This window comes from Lutra lutra, chromosome 15 (assembly GCF_902655055.1).
Source record: "Lutra lutra chromosome 15, mLutLut1.2, whole genome shotgun sequence".
Classification (NCBI taxonomy): domain Eukaryota; kingdom Metazoa; phylum Chordata; class Mammalia; order Carnivora; family Mustelidae; genus Lutra; species Lutra lutra.
The window spans coordinates 66326770-66350795 of record NC_062292.1 but is presented as its reverse complement, the minus strand read 5'-3'; the positions used below and the strand labels follow the sequence as shown (position 1 = coordinate 66350795).

The 24026-nt window shown below is 44.0% G+C and overlaps 1 protein-coding gene across 1 annotated transcript in view; it reads right to left on the bottom strand.

Moving 5' to 3' along the window:
* The window catches only part of SPTA1 (spectrin alpha, erythrocytic 1), a 65202-nt gene that overhangs the window by 20993 nt on the left and 20183 nt on the right, over nucleotides 1–24026 (bottom strand). Inside the window, exons 17-36 of the mRNA XM_047705649.1 lie at nucleotides 23537–23780; nucleotides 22178–22300; nucleotides 18268–18485; nucleotides 17329–17429; nucleotides 15548–15677; nucleotides 14496–14647; nucleotides 13728–13914; nucleotides 12389–12490; nucleotides 11328–11419; nucleotides 10453–10597; nucleotides 9477–9658; nucleotides 6300–6399; nucleotides 5989–6186; nucleotides 4391–4534; nucleotides 3682–3785; nucleotides 3033–3195; nucleotides 2645–2776; nucleotides 1992–2129; nucleotides 1711–1815; nucleotides 446–654 (exon numbers count right to left, since the gene is read on the bottom strand). Coding sequence (XP_047561605.1) covers nucleotides 446–654; nucleotides 1711–1815; nucleotides 1992–2129; nucleotides 2645–2776; nucleotides 3033–3195; nucleotides 3682–3785; nucleotides 4391–4534; nucleotides 5989–6186; nucleotides 6300–6399; nucleotides 9477–9658; nucleotides 10453–10597; nucleotides 11328–11419; nucleotides 12389–12490; nucleotides 13728–13914; nucleotides 14496–14647; nucleotides 15548–15677; nucleotides 17329–17429; nucleotides 18268–18485; nucleotides 22178–22300; nucleotides 23537–23780 — 2969 coding nt within the window. The remainder of the gene's footprint in view (nucleotides 1–445; nucleotides 655–1710; nucleotides 1816–1991; nucleotides 2130–2644; nucleotides 2777–3032; nucleotides 3196–3681; nucleotides 3786–4390; nucleotides 4535–5988; nucleotides 6187–6299; nucleotides 6400–9476; nucleotides 9659–10452; nucleotides 10598–11327; nucleotides 11420–12388; nucleotides 12491–13727; nucleotides 13915–14495; nucleotides 14648–15547; nucleotides 15678–17328; nucleotides 17430–18267; nucleotides 18486–22177; nucleotides 22301–23536; nucleotides 23781–24026) is intronic.

Genomic DNA, 24026 nt, shown 5'->3' with positions numbered 1-24026 from the left:
TCAAGAATCACTGAATTCCTGAAACCAGTGTTGCACTGTATTTTTTTTTTTGCATGTTAACCAACTAGAATTTCAACAATTTTTTTTTAATGACAAGGATCTCATCAGTTGAGTACGTTATAAAGGCCCAGCTGTTTCATTCAGACATTACACATTCTATGAACTGTTTAGAACAAGCAAGCATACACAGTTACTTAATTTTGTTCCCAGAGTGTATGTGAATTGCTCTCCACTTCTCTAAGCCTCTCTCCTTCTGCCTGCATACAGCAAGGTAATTTGAGAAGAATAAAACCAATGTTAACTTTAGGCTAAGGCAAGCATGGTTAGAGGTAATACCAACTGTAAGAAACTATTACATATTTCATTTCAGCACCAAATGGGAACGTGTTTGGCAGATCATCTGTTCTCTTTGGTTATTGGTGCAGTATGAGTCGGCCGTACATACTCTATCCATGATTCCTCATCATCTAGGTCCTGGAAGAACTGGAACAAGGCATAGGCCTCCTTGAGTTTCTCATGGTGTGCAGCTGCCAAATCCTGGACATTCAGGAAGCGCTCGTTGACATTATCCCTTTCCTCCACAATCTGGTCAACATTGAAAGTCCCACTGGAGAGCAGTTCAGCAGCCAACTCATTCAGATCCTTGAGTGCATCCTAGAAATTCCAGGTATGCTCAGTGAACAGAAGATGCAGGTATGAAACAGCCCCTGGACTTTAACCACACTGGTGCAGGTTCAAAGACTATGTCAAATAAACTCTTTTTGAATATAGTCAATTTGATGATATGCTCTTTTATCTCAGCTCGGATGGGGACAAGATCAGAGAGCATGACGAGTAACGTGACTATAATACTCAACCTGTCCATTCACCTTCTGACATTCCCCCTTGCTTTTTCCTCCTCTTCCCAACTAGAAAATGAGTGTAAGTGCGTGTCTCCAAACAGGACTGTGTTCCTCACAGTACTGAGTCTGGCACAGATTGATGGATAGAAGGATTCAAGAAGACCTACTCTACCATAACATTTCTAGGGTGGCCATGTCCAGAGCACACCCAGGCTCTTCTGTCTGTTTTTATTCTAAGTCTGCCCTTCTACTGTTGTCGTGGGGAATGTCATCAAGTCCTAAAGCTCTGGAACTTAGAAAGCCTTTGACTTCTTGTCCTTTCTGTGTCTACCTCTGCCACCAAGTAAAACTGATCATACAAAGTTCTCCAGGGTGAAATCAACACCTGCCAACATGTTTATCACTGCCCCCAAGACACTCTTCTGCTTGATGTTGGAAGGCAAATGGAATTCTCCAGCGAATGTCCAGAGTGTATATATAGTTCAACTTCATTGTACATGACATCACACTCTGATTTTTTTTGCTCTCTATAATTATGTAAAATAAACTTTCTTTCAAAGGCCAGATCAAATTTGAGCTTTGGAAGATGGTGAGTTTATATGAATGCATCACTAAGAGGTAGACAAGATAGCTTTAGGACCCCCTTCCTGGATCCTCTTCCTTAGAACTGTAGTTTCACGGTAGTGGTTAGCGGTGAAATGTCACAGCTCTGCAGCTCACAGATTTGATCTGGTTATAATGACTGCTGGCTAAGAATGCTAAGGTCAGTTTTGCAAGAAAGTATTTTCAAATGGCCTCCTAAGATGAGAGAGGGCAGTCGGAACCATTTCCATTCTGCCCAGAGGAGTGAGATTCCAACACTGCTTACCTTTCGGGCCAACATCTCTGTTTCCAACAGCTGATGTTTCTTGAGCAAGTTTCCTGCTGAAGCTAAGTCCCTGGCCTGATCTTTCATGGCCAGCAGTGTCTCCGCCTGCAAATAAAGGAGAATGCAATGAAGCTGTCTGATGAAAACTGCCTTTAAGGAGAACATTAGCGACCATGTCCCCCAACTTCTCCCAAGAAAGTCAAGGAAATTGTTCATGCATAATCCATTTACTGGCACGTATTTATTAAACTCACATCCCCCACCATTCCGAGTGCAATTACCTCTGAGAGCCAGAACTTAAAGTCTTGGATGCCCGTGTTGAACCTCTGTTGGCGACTCGCCTCTTCGAGCTTCTGTCCTTTGTCAGTTGTCTTCTCAAGCAGGTAGTTCCAGTGGTCTTCCAGCTCTTTCAGTTGACCCTAACCCAAAGAAATTGGGGGATCACTATGGTCTTTAGGATCCTGAGTCCTGTGACAACTTCAAAGGATACTGGAGGGGGCTAGGAGCCAGGGACTAGCCAAAATCCACCAACCCTTGAATGCTATACATTTTTAACCAGTTAGTTAGTTAGTTAATTAGTCTGGGAAACAATAGGAGGTGTTGGAAGAAAGTTTGAGGAAAGCGTCCTGGGCTTCTTAGAGAGACTGGTGCCTGCCTAAGTGCCAAAACTCCTGGCAGTAGGGATAGAAAACATCAAACAAGCATGACGACACTTAGGAATTAGGTCTAAAACTTTATCAGATTCTAACTACTGAGTTTGACAGAAGTGAAGAGGTCTGAGCATCATGGTTTCCTGCCTTCGTTACGTGGCAGCCAGAGGAAAGATCACTAACCAAAGAACACACTCCACATCCCCACCCACGGAAACGTTGAAGGAAGAAGAGGCTTCTCCTCACATGCCTTTAGCCCAAACCACCCTGAGCAGAATTCCCACCTTCATGGTCTCTTCACTGATGTCACATGCCTTCTGGTCAATCAGAGATTCCCCCAGTCTGAGGACTCCCTCTACCTCATCAGCTCGGCCCAGGACCTCTTTTTCAAAAGCCTGGTGCTTCAGGAATTTTCTCTGAAGGGAAAGCAGAAACTAAATTAGTCTGTAATCTAGGGAAGCAATATAGATAAATTCCATTTCAAAGAAAAAGTAATGTTCTGTCATAATGAACGGGGGCTTCCGAAGGACCCACCCCTTCACGTTCGACTCAGAAGCCCCTGAGGGCTAGCAGTGGTCTCAACAGTGAGCAAAAGTTTTGTGTAGGTAGGTGACCCTTAATCCAACAATCTGGATATGCTAGAGTTTTCCAAGATTCCTATTTCAAACTTGCCTGAATGTTGGTGGGATCTTTGTAGGATTCATCGCAGGCTATGGGTAGCATCTCACTGATCCATTCCTCCAGGTCCTCAAGGTCATGGTGGAATTTTTTGAGGTCAGCATAGGCACCAAGTTTTTTCAGCTCAGCAGTCAGCAGTTCTTTGAGAGCATTCCATCTGGAGGAAGAGACTAGATCGCTCTCTGCCCTCGACCCTTCCAGCTAGCTTTGATGCCATATCTGCAATCTTCTCATTTGCCAACCTGTCCCTTCTCTCGTTCTTTACAGATTTGCATGCTATATATAATGTAGCTATATATTATTTAGTTATATACTATATATTATAATATCACAGAGAGTGTACATATACATATTATATAACATATATTTTGCATCTAATATTACATATTATGCACATAGGTTTAGTTGGTGCATAGTCTCATTATTTTCAAATATAAAACACACCGGTTAAGTCAGTAATTTTTAAGTTGTATTCCATGCCTTTCATTCTGTGAGTCTAGATCAGGAATGTTTCCAAGTGTCAAGATAGTTTTAGGCATTTAGAAATGAAAAGAACTGAGAATGTGACCTCCATCCTCCATGCTAGCAAAAAGCCACTCTGCTACATCTTCCTTAGCTCACAGAACACCTGTTCAGGCCTGACCTGTCTTGCACCCGTTGGAACCGAGCAGCAATCTCCTCCTTGGCATAGTGGTCATCCTCTATGAGCCGCTCTACAACATGGTCTAGCTCAGTGATCTTGTTTTCCTAAATAGAGGAAAAGAAAAATGCCCAGATGTCTGGAGGTTAGGCCTTCAGTAGAATCCCAGACTCTTTCCTAGAAAAGGACAAAGACACCCTTTGTGGCTTCACAAAGAGGAACAAAACAAGGGCCTGAGAGTAAGTGACATGAAATTGTTTTTTAACTCAACATGAGTAGAAACATTAGTAGTGACTCTAAGATGGGCTCCTGTGGTATGTACTCTTCTGTTAGTGACTCCTACGATACTGAGCTCCTATGGTACTGAGTTCCTATGGTACTGACCTCCCTAAAGAACAGACTCCTCCCATGACCATGGCAGAGGGTGACTCCTGCATTGGGTGGGATGTTAGCATAAGCAATATATAAAGTCACTTCCAATTCTAAAAGTTAACTTGTAAAAGGCTGGGCTGGCGGTAAGTTGGTCCGAGACCATGAGTGACTTGAGTTAAGACTAAGCCACCATGTGAACTGCCCTGTCTACCTCAAAGTTTTCTCTAAGAAGCAAATGGGAATTAAGATACTTGTAAATCACAAAACCACATACATGTATAGAATCGTTGTTATCATTACTAATATTTGTTATTGGAACTCTTGCATTGGTCGTTATTACCTGGGAAGCGATTGCTTCGTCCAGATCATCCCGTTTCTTCTCCAAGGCCGCTAGAGTGTCTAAGGAACTATGGCCTTCTGACCTCAGGAAATTCTCGCGCGCCAGCATCCAGCTCTCAGCCTGATCACAGCTCCCGTGGAACAACTATGGGAAATGAAGGTAGAAGTTACATCCAATCCAGGGGACAGAGGGAATGATCTCTTTTTCTCCTACAACACTAATATAAGAGATCCCGTATGGGTTGCTTATGTTCTTCCAAGAAACATTCACACAGTTGATCTCAGTTATTTTGTACCTTTTACTCTTCCCTGAGAACACACTGCTTCTGTTTAAGCTACTCCATTCCCCTAGTGCATTTCCCATATGCTGCACCTAGCAGATGCTGGCTGGTTATTGCTTAGGACCATCATAACCACGACCCTCAGGGCCACCAGTAATCCGCTCATCTCTTCCATCACTGGCACTAATCGCTCAGACTTCTTTAGCCTCAAAATGCTCATCATTTGATGGGATTGGGAGGGAGACAAACCATAAGTGACTCTTAATCTCACAAAATAAACTGAGGGTTGATGGGGGGAGGGGGTTGGGAGAGGGGGTGGGGTTATGGATATCGGGGAGGGTATGTGCTATGGTGAGTGTTGTGAAGTGTGTAAACCTGGCGATTCGCAGACCTGTACCCCTGGGGATAAAAATATATGTTTATAAAGCTGTAAAAAAAAAAAAAAAAAAAAAAAAAAAAAAAAGAAAGAAAGGATGAATCCCCAAGTTTTGTAGCAACATGGACGGGACTGGAAGAGATTATGCTGAGTGAAATAAGTCAAGCAGAGAGAGTCAATTATCATATGGTTTCACTCATTTGTGGAGCATAACAAATAGCATGGAGGACAAGGGGAGATGGAGAGGAGAAGGGAGTTGGGGGAAATTGGAAGGGGAGGTGAACCATGAGAGACTATGGACTCTGAAAAACGATCTGAGAATTTTGAAGGGGTGGGGGGTGGGAGGTTGGGGGCACCAGGTGGTGGGTATTGTAGAGGGCACGGATTGCATGGAGCACTGGGTGTGGTGCAAAAATAATGAATACTGTTATGCTGAAAAAAAAATAAAAAAAATTATAAAAAAAAAACAAAAAAACAGAACAATAAATGCTTTTTCTCACTTTAAAAAAAAAAAATGCACCCAAATAAAAAATGCTCATCATTTTGTTTTATTAATAATCACTTTCTGTTCCTGAATGGTCTGTCTACACATCTAATTTCACTACTTCAGAAAAAGGATGTTATGTTACTAATCTTTGTGTTTCTAGGACTCCACACCCAGCAGGTTCTCAACAAGAATCAATCGACCAAACTCTCAATCAATAAATACATTATAATCACCCTCTCTTGTGCCAAAAGCAGATCCCCACTTTGGTCCTTCTAACAGGGATATGAGCAGAGAGCACCACGATGTTGAGAGCACAATGGTGGAGAGCCAAGAAACACTTTTGTGCCTCCAGGATGGCAAGCCCAGTGACATGAGCACCCGTAGGAACTGTGCAAACTTGCACAGAAGGAAGAAATGGAGCTTAATCCTTCTTAACGGGGTCAAGTGTGCTTTACCTGCAACTCCAGACACTGATCCAATATCCTCTTGCGTTGTTTCCAGGCTTTCTCCAAGTTGTCCTTCTTTAGCCTGACCACCTCAAGCTTTTCTTCAATTTCAGGACTGGAACGGTGCCCACTGCTTATAAGTTCTGCACCAAAGTCTTCTAAGGCCTGGAAGGTGGGCGCTTCAGCCTCCATGTCAGCACGATGCTCCTGTGTTGGAAAAGGGAAGAGGCTGGTGGCACCAGGGGCATCTCAACAATGTTGCAAAGTGAGGGAAGGGTGGGAGGTCATGTGATCAGTGGCTGTGGATTTTGTAGCCAGACCTGGTGTCGCTCCAGCAGGATCTCCGTGCCGATTAAATCTTCAGCCAGCTCCTCTGAGGACACCAAGCCACCAATGTTACTGATCCAGTTCTCCAGGTCCCTAGAGAAATAGACGTATTTAGATTGACAAGAAATCCGAGCAGCTTGCAACAAGGCTATCCGTCCTTGGCTTTTTCCTCCCTAGAAAATATTTCCGGATTCACACCTTCCATCTGGCTTTATATGCTTCACGGACCTTAGGTTTGTTGTTCACACTGGTTTTTGTTTGCTTGTTTTATTTTTTTTAAAGATTTTATTTATTTATTTGACAGACAGAGATCACAAGTAGGCAGAGAGGCAGGCAGAGAGAGAGAGGAGGAAGCAGGCTCCCCACCGAGCAGAGAGTCCAATGTGGGGTTCGATCCCAGGATCCTGGGATCACGACCCGAGCCGAAGGCAGAGGCTTTAACCCACTGAGCCACCCAGGTGCCCCAGTTTGCTTGTTTTAAAAAGCGAATTTATTATTGTAAATTCATTGCACATGAATCTTCTTGTGTATAAGGAATGAAAATAATCTTTAAAATGAAATAGATAAAAATATAAAATTATAGAGATAGAGATATATATCTATATATAAATCTATATATCTATATATATATAAATCTATTTATCTATATATAATATAGATATATTATATATAGTATATAAATATATATATAAAACTATTTATCTATATATAAATATAGAGATTATAGAGATACTTTCTCGAATTTGATAACAATGCCTAAGAAAAATTCCAAGTAAAAGGAAAATCAGGAAGAAGACAAGTGTAATAAAGATGATTTACTAGAAACCAATTGGAAATGTTTCCTTTTTTTTTTATTTTGACAAGCTTTTTTTTTTTCAAAGTTTTACATAAATTCTAGTTAGTTAATATTAGAAGGGGTGCCTGCACCCCAATGTTTTCAACAGCATTATCAACAATAGCCAAACTATGGAGACAGACCAAATGTCCATTGACTGACAAATGGATAAAGAAGATGTGGTGTTTATATACAATGGAATATTACTCAGCCATCAAAAAGAATGAAATCTTCCATTTGCAATGACATGACTGGGGCTAGAGTGTATTAGGTTAAGCAAATAAGTGAGAGAAAAACATATACCATATGATTTCACTCGTATGTGCAATTTAAGAAAGAAGACAGATGAGCATTGGGGGGGGAAAGAAAGAAAGAGGGAAGAAAACTGTAAAAGACTCACAACTATAAAGAACAAACTGAGGGTTGACGGAGGGAGATGGGTGGGGGTAGCTAGATGGAGGGTGGACAGTTGTGATGAGCACTGGGTGTTGTGTGTAAGTGATGAATCACTGAATTCTGTTGTTTACACTCTTTGACTTAATAATGGCAATCCCTTATGTTTGAAAATGTCTTCACATGTATTGTCTCTTTCCATTCTTGTAATAATCCAGTAGAGAATTCTGGGAACTCTTCCGTTTTCAGTTTGGAGATGAGGAGGTCAGCCTAGAGAGTGTAAGTGATTTGTCCACGTAATAGAAATAAAAACAGACGACTGGGAAGAACCCAGACACTCAAATCCTCGACCAATACATACTCCATTACTCTAAATGATTCTTGTACATAAGGAGTAAATTCTTGGGTTTAAGGATCCATTCTCTATGGAATCTCAGGAAGGTATGTCTTTATTCTTACTTTGATTCCCAGCATGCGTGCACACATACACACACACACATGCACACACACTCATACCTGTACACACACATTTATGTAAACCCTCTCTCTCTCTCCCTCTCTCTCTCTCTTTCTCTCTCTCTTTCTCCATGCTGTTGATGAGACCAGAGCCCACTTCTTACCATCAGCAGTCAAGGGGAATGACAAGGAGAGCTAAGGTCCATGACCCAGAGGATAAATATCAGGTAACAATGCACTCATTTGCAATTCTCTGTGATGCCCATATTAGCATCACATACAGAGACTCCTTCTTCTTGCTGAAGAAAAAACAAACATCTACTCTAGGGTAGAAGGGTCTTTTCTTTTATAAACTCATGTATTCACTTAAACAACTAAGTTTCCCTGGGTACTTACTAAGTACCAAACATTGCAGAAGAGGAATTCACACTTTAGAGTAAAGGAAAAAAAAAAAAAAGCAAACAAAACACAAGAGGCTAAAACCTATTGTTTCAAAAACAGCCTGGAAAGCAGAGGGTCATAAAGAGATAAAAGCCAGTGTCAGGGTTGCTCAGATGGAGGGAATATTACCGCTGCCTACTGAAGAGTAGAGTTCACAAAGGGAAGGAGGCAGCATCTGACTTGAGTCTGAAGTCAGAGCAGAATCTGTATGTCCAAAGAGCTGTGAGCAGGTATGATTTGGGGGTGGCTGTGGACGCTATTTATTTATATTGTATGAAAAACTACAGCGTCCCAGAGATGCCAAAGTGGGGAGGAGATTGCCAAGAGGAATTGCAATTATTTACCAAAAGTAAATAATTTTTTTTCCCCAAAAGTATAACATTGTGAGTACTTCTTGGATCCTTGATTCCAAATGCTCCTCCCAGCAGACGGTGGTGATGGGGCAGAACATGGAAGCTGTTCCACAGATAAAGTGTCTGTTTGCTCCACTGTGATAACGTCTAGGGTCTCTAGGAAGGCAACGGAAGCTTTCTGGATTTTATCTTAACATGTCTGAGCCTATGCCCCAACAGTTGTCTTGAGCCCTCTGATATGCAAACTTGTGCTCCGGCTGCCCCCACTTCCTGAACATACTATACCATTCTTAACCTCGTACCTTTCCATGCTAGTTCTGTGCATTGTTAGGATGCGCGTTTGGGCTGTATTGCATTCGACCGTGGGTATCTGTGCTCTTCTCTGTCTTTCCAGTAGGAAGAAAATGCCCGTCGTCTACACCACTCCACACAGCACCTATGTAGCATATGTGCTCTAGGCTGACTTGACTGGCCTCAGTGGTGTCACGTTCTTTCAAACTTAGGTACTCTATGGCTTGAACTACTGGGGCTATGCTTTCTGTGCCTCGACCAAGGTATGATCTGGATGTGGACATACCCTCCAAACTAGGAGTAAAGAGCACCTATAACCAGATTGCTCCTAGAAGGTCTGCACGGGGCCAAATGTGGGCATCGCCCACCCCACCTGGTGGAGCCTGCCTTTGGAGCTTTACCTGGCTCGCATAAGGAAGGTGTAGAATTTCTGGGCCTCATTTAAGTTCTCCTTCCGCTCCTCCGAGCCCTTCAGAAGGTTGTCCCACGCCTCCTTCAGCTCCGTTCCCTGCCTCCGCAGGTCATCAGCAGCATCTGGGTGGGACTCACTGAGCCGCTCTGCTGTCTCCACCAGCATGGTCACCTGAAGAGATACACGAGCTCTGAAAATCAGCAGTTAGAGCCATAGCTAATCTTAGTGAAATACCACTTCTGAGCCCTGGCAATGCTCACTCCTCAAGTAGACTTCAGGGAGGTAAGAGAACATTTTGCCACTTCATAAAATAGTGCCAACCCTTTCAGTACACATGGTAACTCCCGCAAGTAGTCAAACTCGACATTACCAAACTTCTTTTTAAGATGAGAGGGTGTTGGGCAGATGATTAAGTGAACCTGTTGATAAGTGGCAAGGTCAACTTTGTACCCAAGGGTCCTGACTTTTAATGTGAAGACCTTTTCAATATAGATATTTTCTGTGCCTTTTCTGCTCTGCAAGATAACGCCAGGATGCCCCTGATTTATCCCAGAGTACATCTGGCAAGTTCCAGAGCTTTCTTGTAGGTCAAGTAGGATTAAGTTCTGTCAGTTCCTTATGAAGAAAACTGCAACACGCCCAGCCGAGGCTATCCTGGGGGTGGCCAGTGCCTCCTGGTCTGAGGCTGAGGGCCTTCTATACGGTTTAGGCACTTGGAAGCCACTAAGAGGTGCTTGGACAGGTCATTTCAGAGGTCATTTCAGGATGTTTTCCCTCCATGTTCTGAGGTCCTGGCCATGTCCTTTGGGTGCCCTCATCTTAGGGACAGGTACAAGATCAAGTACAGAGTAAGACAAGGAGAAACATGAGAGGAGAGACTGGGGAATAGAAACACAGAGGAGGCCACACAGAGGTGTCAATGTGAAGAGGGATGTGTTGGAACAGCTTGGGAGTGAATGTCCCACCTTTTCTCCCAGAGGCATGAAGTCTCTCTCAAAGATCTCATGCTGCCGTTGAAGGGCCTGAACGCTGAACAGGTCTGAGCCGGGATCGGCCACCTGGAGGGCCTGGCGCTTCTTCTCAATCTGCTCCTTCATCTCATCTGCTTCTCTGGCTCATGAGAGTGAAGGATTGAGGGTGACAGTGTGTTCCACAGGCGGCCCAGCTGACTCCAGGGACATCCTTTCTACTCATCCCCACCCCCCTTCCTGATATACTAGAACACAGGCTCACTTCATCCTTCCAGCTATGACTTGAGGCATAGCTACTGTGACCACTTTCCACAGGCAAGACCAGAGCCTTAAGGAGGCTATCTGCTCAAGGTTAGACTGCTACTAACAGGTACAGCCTGTCCGGGCCAGAGGACCTGACTGTCCAGCCAAACTCTGCATCTGTTTTCCTGCTCCAAACACTCAAAACTACGTTTATACCTGGTGAGGGTGTCTGGTTACCATTTGCTCGCTCGCTTGCTTGCTGAGCTATGTGTGTGCAGACACAGATTTGGAATCAGACATAAAAAAAAGGTTTCAATCAACAGTTGAAACCAATGTGGTATCTGTGGCTGGCTGCTGTCTATGGCTAGTTCTGAAACAAATTACATAAACCTCTTATCTCTACTCTGAGTTTCATTACCTACCATGAAAACTGCTACTTACGCATCAGGATCCAAGACCAGGCACTAGAAAATTAGAGCTGGTTGTCTGGGAGGACCCCATCACCTGACCTCCACTGATCTAGTCTCTGCGTGTTCTAGTAATAGCGATGCCTCTCCTGCAGCAATCAGACTTGGGCTTTCGAGTGGGTTCTAGAGTAGCACTGCCTCTCAGGGTTACCATCTCACCTTTGAAACACCTGGACAGCGTGGGCACTGCCCAGCAGCTGGCGCTGCTCCTCCGCAAGGCTCTGCAAGGAGTTCCAGCGAGTATTCAACTCCTAGAAGAGGCAGACACAACGGGTGTTGGCTAGAAAGCTAACTCAGGTGGCTCAGTGTTGTTCAAAGACCCAATGATGTTTGAATGCTCGTTGTTGTTGTGTGATCTACTTCAGAAACTTCAATAGGTTTCTTTCCTCTCTGGAGTGCTTGGCCCTCATTCATGCAGTTGACAAAGGGATGTTTCCCTCCCCAAATGATGTTCCAGAATGGAAACCCAACCCTAGAGCAGCAACCGACATTGACTGCTACAGAGACTACATACCAACCTCCAGAAGGTGGGTATGGCATGTTGCCTGGGTAGCTAGCAGCTATTATATTTATGCATCCTGAATGGACCAAACCAAGCCACCACTTAGAGCTCAACTTTCCACAGAGAGCACATGCATTACTCCTACGCACATCTCTTCTCCCTCCTACTCCACCTCAACCACCTGAAAAGAGGCAGAGAACTCCTCTTCCCTGGTTTATGACAACCCAGAGAGCTGGACTAGACATCCCACTCATGCTCCTTCGATCTTCCATGTAACAAAGGGTCCCAGTCTAAATCAGGTCTAGAATATCCCACCTCTCCTCTGTACTGACCTGTGTTTTTCTTTTTTTTTTTTCATCACATTTTATCAGTGTCTGTCTCTTCTAGTCAGCTTTCCTGACCAGCCCCTTTCCACTGTTATAGATTCTTACCTACATTTTCTTTATATTTGTGTGTATGAGCATGAATTTTCTGTGTCTGTAAGTGAAGATGTGGGGAGGAGGGAGACATGTGTTGCAATTTATAGATTTCAGATCAGGTTAAGTACATACATGGGTGGATTGCTTGAGCTATCGTCTTTGACCTTTCCTGAAGCCGGCTTTCTATCTTCCGCCTGTCCTAGCTGATCTGTGGAACATGAAGTTGAGTGCATCAAAGTGCAATGTGGCCCCCGAGCTCAGTCGGGCAGTGAGGAAACCATAGCAGGAGTTCTACTTACCTGCCGTATTTGAGCTCCTTCTGGTGTTAGAAGCTTTTCGAATAGAAGATCATCGGCCACCTTGTTGATATCCCTCAGCCGAGGCTCATTGGCCTTCAAATCCTGGGTGGGAAAATTTGTCCAAAGCAGCATAAATCCCCTTCTCAGGAATCTTCATACCTGCCTGCCCCCCCCCTGCCCTAAATATTAATATCGTTAATCTCATATGCAATGCACAAGAAGCCACCCTCCAATCTGCCACTAAGAAGAGGAGTTTTAAACTCCCTGACCCCACTGGCTATTGAGAACTTGGCAAGAGAGCTGCCATTTTTCTGGAGTGTGGAGCACATCCAACTTCTGAGATTTCTGAACAATCTCTTCTGATTTACCTAAGCTGCAGCCTGTGCTTTCCTACCAACAGAAACTCCTCTGCCCTCTATAGAATTTCATGGACTAAGTTGTAATCTGCTTGTGTTAAGGTGTGTTATAAGAAATAGCTCTGAGGAGCTCATCACGATGCTTATGGGGTTGAGATCGTCCGTTACATTTTACAAAGGCCTCTAAATGAGCTTCCTCATGGGAGTGTCATTCCTGGTGTTCTTTCATAATTGTGTCATTGCTTCCCTTTATTTCACTTTCCTCTTTTCTTATATATTCTATATGCATATATAAAATCCCTATTTACCTATCTCTGTTCATCCATCCATCATCTATCTAAGTATCTATCATCTATCTATCCATCCATCCATCTGTCCATCCATCCATCTATCCATATATCAATCATCTATCATCTCTCTATCCGTTCATTTATCTATCTATCTATCTATCTATGTATCATCTACCCATGTGGGTCTTTGAATTCTATGTAGAAAACTTCATAAGGTAAAGAAAGGAAGGAAGAGGTTTATATTCACTGCTAGCTAACGTATGGGATGAGTCTGTGAGAATGGAGGATGGATGGTTTCAGGCGGGTAGAAACTTAGAAACTAGTTATAAGTTCTTCCCACCTTCCCATCTCACCTTCTGTCCCATAATTAAGAGCTTCTGAAGAGTCCCATAGCCTCCCACCTCAACCTAGGATCCCAGAATGAAGTATGGTGTGGGATGAGTGCTGAAGAGCTCAGGGAGACTAGAAGGGCCTGGGAGTGGCAGGGACTGTAGGCTGCAGAGCCAAGGCCACTAATCCCTCTGAATTTCCCTTTCACGTCTCATAGAGATCTGAAATGTGGGACTCTCAGCAGCTCTGGGAAAGATATTTAGCAGATGTGAAGTTGAGGAACCACTTAGGAGAACATGTGGGATAAACGGAAGCAAGGTCACTGTCTGAAGCCATCTGGAGGAGAAGGTTGCTCATTCTCACCGTTTGGAACTCATCGAACTTCTTCTGCAGCTCCCAGACATCCTCTAGCTCCACCCCAGTGTTCTCTTCCTTCTTCTCTTGGATCCACTCTAGCATGTCGCCCGCCTCGTAGGCCAGCAAAAACTCGTTGTAGCGTTGCAGCAGACGCCGCCTGCGCTCCTCTGCCCTATCAAGGAGGGAGCGGTACCTGTGTGCCGAAACAGAGAGACTGGGAATGGTGTTGTGAGACATGGAAGAAACGCTGAGGAGTGGAAGCAGGGAGAGTAAAAGGAACAAGAAGAAGAGAGAGGGAAAATCAAACAAAGAATGGAGGAGAGGAGGAAATAAAGCTGGGAGGAAACAGAGAGCAGAGAGACAAACACACGGGGTTCCATTAAAAATAATACAAATGTCAGTGTTCCAATAGTGTGACTGGCATCACACCTCCCCTATTCTATAAATGTGAGATGTTCACATGCCAGCCAACACCTGGTTGAGAAACTGGTGGAATAACTAAGTTCACGTGGAAGTCAGAAGACTTCGATGACCTCAGAGTGCTGGGCAGGCAACCAGGAGTGGCTCCATGAAGTGCCTGACCTCAGGCAATTGCCTTAATCATTCTCATACAAAAACTGAAGTTTTTCAAGAACCCAAAGTTGACTTTTAGCTCATAAAATCTGAGAATTTACAATGGCATCATTAATCTAACCACAGAGTCATGAGAAGTGTCTTTGCCAATAAGAAATATTCAGCCAAGTGCTGTCCAGTTCTCCTGCTTCTAAAACGTACTGGTTTTCAACGTGCTCCTGGCGCTGGGCAATGCTGCTTGGGTCTTCTCGTTGTCGCTGCGGGGGCAGGGGCAGTTCATCCTGGGCCAGTTTCCTGACATAGACAGCAGGCACAAAGCCTTGGTGGTCACCAGATTCCACCTTCCACCAGTCCTGGAGAGGGAGAAAGATCCCCACTCCTTTAGTTCTTGAAAAACCACAAATAGGAGAGGCTTCAACTCTTAGAACTAAGTCTGCAGGCACAGGCAGACTATGGTGGGTATGGGCCTCTCCTCCCCACCTCTCCCAGAGCACCTAAAAATTGTGCACGGCCTTAAAATTCGCTCGTGGATGTTTTGTGTTCCAGTATCACCCTGGGCCCCACCGAGCAATCTGGGGTGTTACCGAACTAACACTCCGGATTCAGTGTCCTTGGGGCATGATGTGATGACGGGGAGAAGGCTGAGCAGGGAGAAAATGGGACTGGCATGTAGCTTATTTGCTCATGGACCATCCATCCTGCCTCAGGATTCACTCGCCCCAGCACAACAATATCCTAGACTCTCTTCTTTTCTTCCCAATAATTTTTGGAAATTATTGCAATGAAAAAAAAATAATCTGAGCACTTATGAAAAAAGCCGATATTTTGTCCCTATTCTCACAGGCTCTTTCACAAAAAACTTCTCTTTTTTCCAGGTTCCTCCTCACCCTGGCCATTGTTGTTCCAGCACTGGGACTATTGGCATGAAGGAGGGACAAGCAGAGATGAGGAGAAAGGGATAAATAGGATCACAGAATTGCCATTCATAGTTTCTATGTCTTTGGGCAACTTACTTAGGCTTCTTGAGTCTTCATTTTTTTTCGCTATAATTAACAGTATAACCCCAAAGGATATACACAAGACCTTACAAAATACCTGAAGCAAAGATGCTACTTAATAAATTATGGTGATTTAAGAGAGACAGCCATAGAAAAATGTTCTTTGGGCAAAATATGGATATCTGGCAGGGCTGGGAGGGTTGACCATGGGGGAGCTGTCTTGCTGATGGGAAGAAGGTTAGAAGGAAAGGTCACCTTGTTGATGGAACTGAGCAGAGTTAAGACGTCGCCTTTCTTCATGGTGACTTCGCGGTTGCTGCGGGCCTGGAAGTCGTATAAAGCCACAACCCTCTGTTCTCGAGCGGCTCCCTCCACAGGGCGCGGCCTGCTGCTGCTGAACGAGAGCAGGAAGCAGATCCCATCAGTCACCGGCTTGAAACCTGTCTCTCTCCAGCCCCTCGGTGGGGAGCCATGCCCCGCTGACGGGAGAGGAGAGCCTCAGGCTGGGCCGTCCCACACAGCCGCCAGCCAGAGGGAGATTGTAATGAGCCGTTCTCAGACACACGGTGCCGCCCTGACCCTTGAGGGGACAGGCGGGCCAGGAAACATGAACACATAATGAGTCACTGAGTGTGTAGTTTGTCAGAAACATAGGGAGTGCTCTGAGCCTCCAGGGTGTAAAGCAGGTAATCAAGGTTTCTACGCCCAACATTTTAGAAGACTCTTCGAGAAAGTGAAAAACCCACTATCTCTCACGGCCTTCTGCCTTTCCCAGGCCTTCACTGACAACCCTTCCAACCCCTTCACCCTTAAATTATTACATCAGTGAAAAGTGGACTTTTTTTTTTTTTTACGAGATGGATGACCTAGAGCACAGGAAAGCCCACAGAATTATAAAAACCGACACCATAAACTGGGATCAGAGGTCTTGGACCTCTCTTTAGCAAGCAACCTGCTCTCCAAGGTGTAGCCTTCTCTGATTTGTACTTTATGCAAGTGTCAGACCTCTGAGAGAATGAACGGAGTACCACACGCCGTTTTAAGCCACGGCCCATGCCTGCTTCCCGTCAGAGTGGAAAATGTGCGCCTCCCTTACAGACCCCCTGATTTTATATCCTCGGAGCACCGTGTTTCCTCACCAAGCACAATGCACTCTGCCACCTGTTCCTGAGGAAGGCATGCACACAGCTCCGCGCGCGGTGGCGGACAAGTCCCACCCACGTCTGCTGTCTACTCCCAGAGTGTGAACCCAGAGCCTCTCTCTTTCCTTCCACGACCGCAAGGAGGCGCCCCCGTCACTCTGCGGGTCCCAGCCTCGCGGCGGTTCAGGACAAGCTCTGCGCCGCTCGCTCCTGACCGTCTTCACATTCTCCAGCACTCGCGGGACCATTTCCCAAACACGCCTGAGTATTCTGGGCTTTCGTGTCTTCGCGCTCATACACTATTGACTGGAAAAGCCCTCCTCATCTACACGCTAAACCATCTCTGAAAATAACCAGATAAACTGGTTCACCTCAGCCGTGAGGACCCTCCTACCGTCCAACAGTTTTATTTCTGCTGAGGGGAGCTCCTTGCCCTGAGACCCTTCCTCCTGTCCGTATGTCTGTCACGTGCTCTTATCTGCCGAACTTTCTGATCTCCTAATAGACCGGCGTCTTCCTGCCGTCGGGATTGTGCTTTCCTCAAGGTTGCGCACGGTCGCCATTGCATAAGCTGCGCCAACAACCCGGAAGGGGGCCGAGCGACCAGGAGGGACTGTGAGAAGGAGGCGCGTGCGTGGGGGCGGGCGGGGAACCGAAACACCCAAGCGAGGAAGGTGGAAAGCGAGAGCGCGTCGGCGGGCGTACGATCGCGTTCAGCGAGAGCCCGGCCAACTAGCTCTGCGACCGCTGCCGAGAGGCCACCGTTCCTGCCTAGAAGGCCCAGAGAACCTAGCGTTTCCTTTGCAGTTGCTTCCTGGGTTATTGGACGTACAAGCCAGTCAGAAAGAGAATCCTCTGTCGCCCGGCGGGCAGTGTGGCTCCTGGCAGCTCCACCTTCTCACCTGGCAAGCCGCTGCCTGGTCCCGCAGGGCTTGCATGCTGTTCCCGAAGGCACTCAGGTCCACCAGGAAGGCCTCGTGCTTCTTCAGAAGAGCCTGGATTTGTTGACGAGGGGCCATTAGAAGTGAGTACAGGAAGAGCCCTAAGCGTTCTTGGGAGCCATTCGGGTATTAATTGGATTGTATCACTTGTCCTAATTCCTGGTAAGAGACACTCTCCATCTATAATAAAGAGAGGTGTTTGTTTGTTTGTTTGTTTAACTCTAAATTTGCAAGTATTGGGAAACTAGGAATTAAATGATCGACATTTCAATATATTCACTTTTGCTTTAATGAAAATGAAGTCATAATTGCACAAGTGTTTTACTGACCCACACCACAGCTAGCAGAGGGTGCAGCTAATGACGTTAGTTTTTGGTATTAAATACTAGCATGACTTTAGATGCCCACCACAACTACTTCTAGTGCTGAAGGTTGGTTAAACACTAGGCCGGCTTATCATGAGGTAATGAACAAAACCAGAAGCAGACATAGACAGTGATTATGACCTTTGAGGTTCTTGTCCCAACATGTCTGCCTGATTTTATGTCAATAAAGTAATGAAACTGTATATATCTTAGAACCATGGTTGGTTTGTGAAAGCCCAAGCCTATTCTGGGAAATTTAGGATGGACCAAGACATGTGTAGATCTCTGGCCATGCCCTTTGGGGTTTAGATAATCTTTAAGGAATCTATAAACTTCTGTGGGATCAGGAAAATGTAGTGTACGTTTTAGGATTTGTGTCAACTCCGAGGTTATCCCAACCAAAGCAAGGCCAAAGATTATCACTCTGGAAACACCCAAATAATCTCACAGAACCGATAGCCATCCCACAATCTAATTCGGTACCATTTGGTGAGAACTAGGCAATGTCCACCTCCATGCCCCCTTACCCCAGCTGCTTCTTCATCAGCCCCATAGTTAGTGTTGTCTACAATAGGTTCCTTCTCTTGAATCCATGCTTCTGCTTCATTCAGGTCAGCCAGATACTGCTGGAACTGGACATTGGCCTCAAGATCATTCCGCCGTCTGCCAGCCCGAGCCTGGAGAGACTCCATATTGTCATTCAAACTCTTGACCCTAGAGGCCACATCTTCTGCAGCAAAGTGCCCTGTGGAGGAGTTAGAGAAAGGTTGAGTATTGCCCTCAGTAACATCACTTTCCTTTAGTCCCCTTGGTGACGTGGGAGAGAGAAAGGAAGGCATGAGGCTGCTGCTTTACGCTGTCAGTGTAGCAATTCACCTAAATTCCTGGGAGTTAGAGTGTTCCGAGACGGAACATCAGTAGGTGGTCAGGGAGGATGGGTGTGTCTGTGTGGTGGTGAAGGGTGTGGCATAGTCTGCGGTACTTAGACTTGAAAACAGAAGACTTCATGTGGCTCCTGCCCAGGGTTCCAAAAACATGTATTTTCTGGAATAAACAGAAAATCCAACAGATCGCCAATTCTGCCCAGAAGGGATTTATCACCACACGACCAGTTCTCTCACCCTAACAACGAGAAAACAAGAAAGAACGCAACATATGACGACGTCCAGACCACAGGCAGAAGACTGTGACTCTTCCGAGAAGGGAAGGAAATGAGATGTGCCCCCACGTGCAGGGCTGTTTCTGGGCTGTAGGGCCGGGGTGACGCCACACAAAACGAGCTGGCACACGGAGCTGAGCAGGCAGAGTGAGCCGGGACAGGCAAGACCACCCAAGCTCGAAGAGCAGGGGGCCCAGCAAGGACATCACACACAGACAGAGCCCTGGAGATGTACAGGGGGTCTCCTCGCATGTTTGAGACTTACACGCCATGTCAGGAGGCTCCTCTAGGTTAGGACAAGGGGGTGGAAAAGCAGGAGGCCCAAATCCCTAAGGCTCAACATAAGGCTACATGTAGTTAACATCAGCTCCCACCAAAGTGGACCAGAAAGACGACGCCTCAGTATTGGCCCCTTTGTTAAATCAGTTCCAGCTTAAGAGTGCTCCCTGGAGGATCCAAGAGCTTCAATGATCACAAGCTCAACAAACAAAGACAACCACATCAAGTTATACTGTAATCAAATTTCTGAAAGCCAGTGATAAAAAGCTTAAAAGAGTAACAGGGGAAAGAGGTATTTTACACAGGGAGGAGCAGAGATAGTAGTGAGAGCAGACTCCGTATCGGAAGCCCCACAAGTCGACAGACAAAGCAGCAGCCTCTTTAATTCCAGAAAGAAACTGTCAACCAAGAATTTGTGTCAGCTAAAAATGTGCTTCAAAATGAAGTCATTCAGACCAACAAAAGCTTAGAGGATGTAGGATTAGCAGACCTGCACTACAAGAGCTATTAGGGAAAGCTCTCCATGTAGAAGAAAAATTATGAGGTAAAAATATCAATGTAGTCAAAGGAACAAAGAACAAAATATGTGGATGTATGTGAATACATATAGAATAAATATAAAAGGGTTTTTTACTCCATTCTTACTCTTAAAGCTGATTGACTGGTAAGGCAAAATTAGCAACAATCTACAGTGGGATTTATAACATTTATAAAATTAAAATGTGTGACATCAATATACAAAGAAGAAAATAGGAGAAATGGAAACATACTGCTTACGGATCTTATTCTACACATGAAATAGTATGCTTTTATAAAGTTAGAATGTGATACATTAAAGATCTATATATTTAAATCCCAGAACAGTGGCTCTTAAATTTTTGCTCCTAGAATCCTCTTATATTTTTTTAAAATTCATTTCAAGCTTTTATTTAAATTCTAGTTAGTTAACATACATGGTAAAATTGGCTTCTAAAATTAGTTTCTTGTGTAGAATTTAGTGGTTCATCACTTATATATAACACCTAGGACTCATCACAAGTGCCCTCTTTAATCCCCATCATTCAACTAGCCCATCTCCTGTCCACTTCTCTCCAACAAGTCTTAGCTTGTTCCCTATAGTTAAGAATTCCCTTATAATTTCAAAAATTATTGAGGACCCCTAAGAGCTTTTGCTCATATGGTGATATCTATTAATAGTCACCATATCAGAAATTGAAACAAAAATTTTTAAAACAAAAGAATATCCAAGTATATATTCTATTAGCCACTGGAGCAAAGGCATTATCAAACATCATGTAGAAAATTTCACTGTGCACTTACAAAAGAATGAATATAAAAAAGGCAAATAATGTCTTAGCATTATCAAAACCATAATTGGAGAATCACTACTCCAGAATAAACACATATGCACACATCTCCCATAGACATGTACCTCACAGAACTATATGTAACAAATATAGAGATAAAATGGAATCGTAATAAATGCATCATTAATCCAAAGAAAGTGGAAACTGATGGACAAAGAAAAATGAATAGCAAGATGTTAGATTTAAGCTTAACCATATTAATAATTGCTTTAAAATTAAATGGTCTAAACAATCCCATAAAAGAGAGAGATTACCGGATTGCATAACATAAAAGTGAAGCCTAACTCTATGCTTTCTGTAAGAAATCTGCTTATAACATAAAGAAATAGACTACAACCAAAAAGATGGAGAAACATATATTGTGCAAACATGAATCAAAGACAGCTGGTGTGGCTGTACTGATGTAGCACCAAGTAGACTTCAGGGTATGACCAGGGATAAAGAGGGCTATCTATTGTAATGTGAAAGATTTTAATTCATTAAGAAGACACAACAAGCCTAAATATGTAGGCACACAAAAATATAGTTTCAAAATACATGAAACAAAAACTGATAGAACTGAATGAAATAGGTGAAATCCACAATTACAATTCAAGGAAAGGAATAAGATGAGTCACTATAGTAAAATAGGAACTGTAAATAAACATTTTAAGTTTGAATCCCTCAGTTGAGATCTGAATTTTTGGTCAACAATGTGAATTTCAAACTATACTTTTGATAGCTGGATGCTGGGTAGCAACACTTTCCTCTTCTCCTTCTTTTCCCCCTCCCCTCCTCTCCCCCTCCTTCTCCTTCTTCTTCTTCTTTTGTTGGCAATAAATTATTCTTGAATCAAAGGAGAGATGATCCAATGTAATCTATGTTGCTTATAGCACAGCCAGAACTTCATGTTTTGTGTTGTTGTTTTTTTTTCAAGTAGGCAGAGAAGCAGGCAGAGAGAGGAGGAAGGAGGCAGACAGAGGGGGGGATGCGGGGCTCCATCCCAGGACCCTGAGATCACGACCTGAGCCGAAGGCAGAGGATTCAACCACTGAGTCACCCAGGCGCCCCCAGAACTTGATGTTTTGATGCTCATTTTCAAACATCATCTTTAAGCAGTAGGGGGTTTTTAAAGACAAGAAGCCAGGAAAAGGAGAGCTACTGAGACTATGCAAATAAGGAATTTAAAGAAATGGTACTATTAACTATCCAGACTATAACTGCTTTAAATGTAAATGATCAAAATAAATAAATGCAAATGATCTGAGACAAGTCTTCACAGATCCAGAAATTCCCATGTGGGAAAAGGACCTGATTTGTTTTCTGGGGCTTTGTAACTTAAATTCTAAATTCTAAAACTTCTACAGAAGATCATATTGATTATTAGCATAAAAATATTTTATTTAATAATTTTGGCTAAACTGAAGAATACAAATGGTTGATTTATGAGGTAGGGAGTTTCCTGTTATTGGATTATATAAGCAATATTGTATCATCATTGTGTCTGTCAGAAATGCCCAAGGGGAATTTCTGCATTAAAAGGGAATGTGAATCAGATATCTTTAAATTCCCTTAAAGCCCTAAAATTGAACAAACTTTTTCCTTTAAGTTTAGCATGTGATTATTGACCAGTTCAACCTGAACCATACATACCTTCCTCTACCATTTTGTTTCCCTTCTCTGTTATCGCTTGGATGCTTGGCTCATGACTGGCAATGTTATCCTGGATGACTTGGTGTCTGTTCAGAAGCTTCTTGGAGACAATCAGGTCCTTGCCTACAGAGAAAAATAATTCTAAGTCCAGGTATTGTTCTAGTGTATGAAATAAGAAGAGGCTACTCTACTTTTTATAACTCTTGGACCTACAAGTTTTTCCCCTTGAGGCTGTAGTCTCTGTCTGGACTTCCTGAAATTTATATCATTTGTCCGAATTAACTCTGCTCACTGTTGTTCCCCTGTCTCTTTGTACTGAGAAAGTTCAACTCGTTATTTTACAAAAGATAATAAATGAGTCACTATATAGGCATAAAGGCAAGTAACTCTTCAACCAGAACTTTCAATAGCACGCAAACAATTTTGTTTCAGATTTTACAGTGTAAAAAGCAGAGTCTTCCACTTACTAATTCTTATGGGTGTCAGAAAGTTATCAAATGCTCGAACTTAGGTGTTTTTCACCATGAAAATGATGTGTTATATGTTTTAAAGTTTTCTTTGTAAAGATTAGAAATAACTTATAAAAATATGCCTCCCTTGCTGCTAGCATTAATAATGCTATACATTATTAATTTCCTCCAGCTTCTCAGCACCCCAGTTCCAGATGTCAACTACCTATCTTCTATCCACACATTCCCCCTCTTCCCTTCAAAATTCCCTTCCCTGTACTTCCCACTAAATGACTTTCCAGAAGTTCGCCATGCCTGTCCACCCTTCAGAAGGTCTTTTCTCTTCTAGAAGTTCTCCCAGGCTGGCCCCTCCACTGTCATCATCATCAGCTCCTCATAGATGCTCCCACTATTGGGTATGAAGTTTGCATTCCACTTGTACCCCAGCACTGGCAATGATGGACAGCTCCCAAAGGAAAGGAAGGTATGTACTTTCTCTGCTGTCCCACCACTTTTGTCTTTCCCATAGCTAAGATCTTCACAGAAGGGAGGCACTGACACTATGGACAAAATTATTTGGGACTTCGAGCACCAACCATGATGGCTCAGCCAAGGGCCTTGGCGGTAACTTAAGTTAGAGCAAGTAGCAAATGGTTGAGCCCTCCAGCTCTTCTCAGAGGCCTTCAATTCATGGCATTGTTCATGTTTACTTTAGGAGATAAACCGTTCAGTATGAATTTTAACAAAATCTTCTATGGAAGATGGAAAAATTGTTCCTGAGTGTGACAGGGAAGAGCTGAGAGCAAACACTGCATCCCCCACAACTGTGTCTCAGGTTGTCCCAGATCTCTCTGAGAGTCTGCAGACCTGGGTCTTCTATGGCTCAGCCCGTGCATGCTCAGGGACTAACCAAGGTAGGTGGAAGCCACTGAGGGCTCAGTCTCTTGGATCCAGGCTTCCTCATCCTCTGTGTCCCTGCAGATCTGGTGCAGGAGGAGATGGTCAATGAGCGTCTTTTTCCGGGTGCTCAGTGGTTCCTTCAGAGCTTCAAACCGGGACACTAGAGACTCCTGCCTTGCTTTTATGTCTCCTGCATCGGGATGGTCTATTTTTTCAAAATATACTGCCAGGTCTGTGAGGGTGTCCACCTGATCCTGAGGGAGAGACAGAATAGGTGTCAGGAAACGCCATCGTTTAGTAGAAAGGGGTGGGGGGTTTCAGCATGAGGAGGCTTTGGGGAGAATCAGCTTCCCCCAGTACTGTGTGATGACTTCTAACCAGATCCATGAAACAGAGTGACAGGGGATGCTGAACCGAGGGCCACATCATCACCCAAAAGCTATTTATAGGAAAGTAATTCTTAAACATTTCAGAAAAACAGAATATACAGAGAGTGTGCC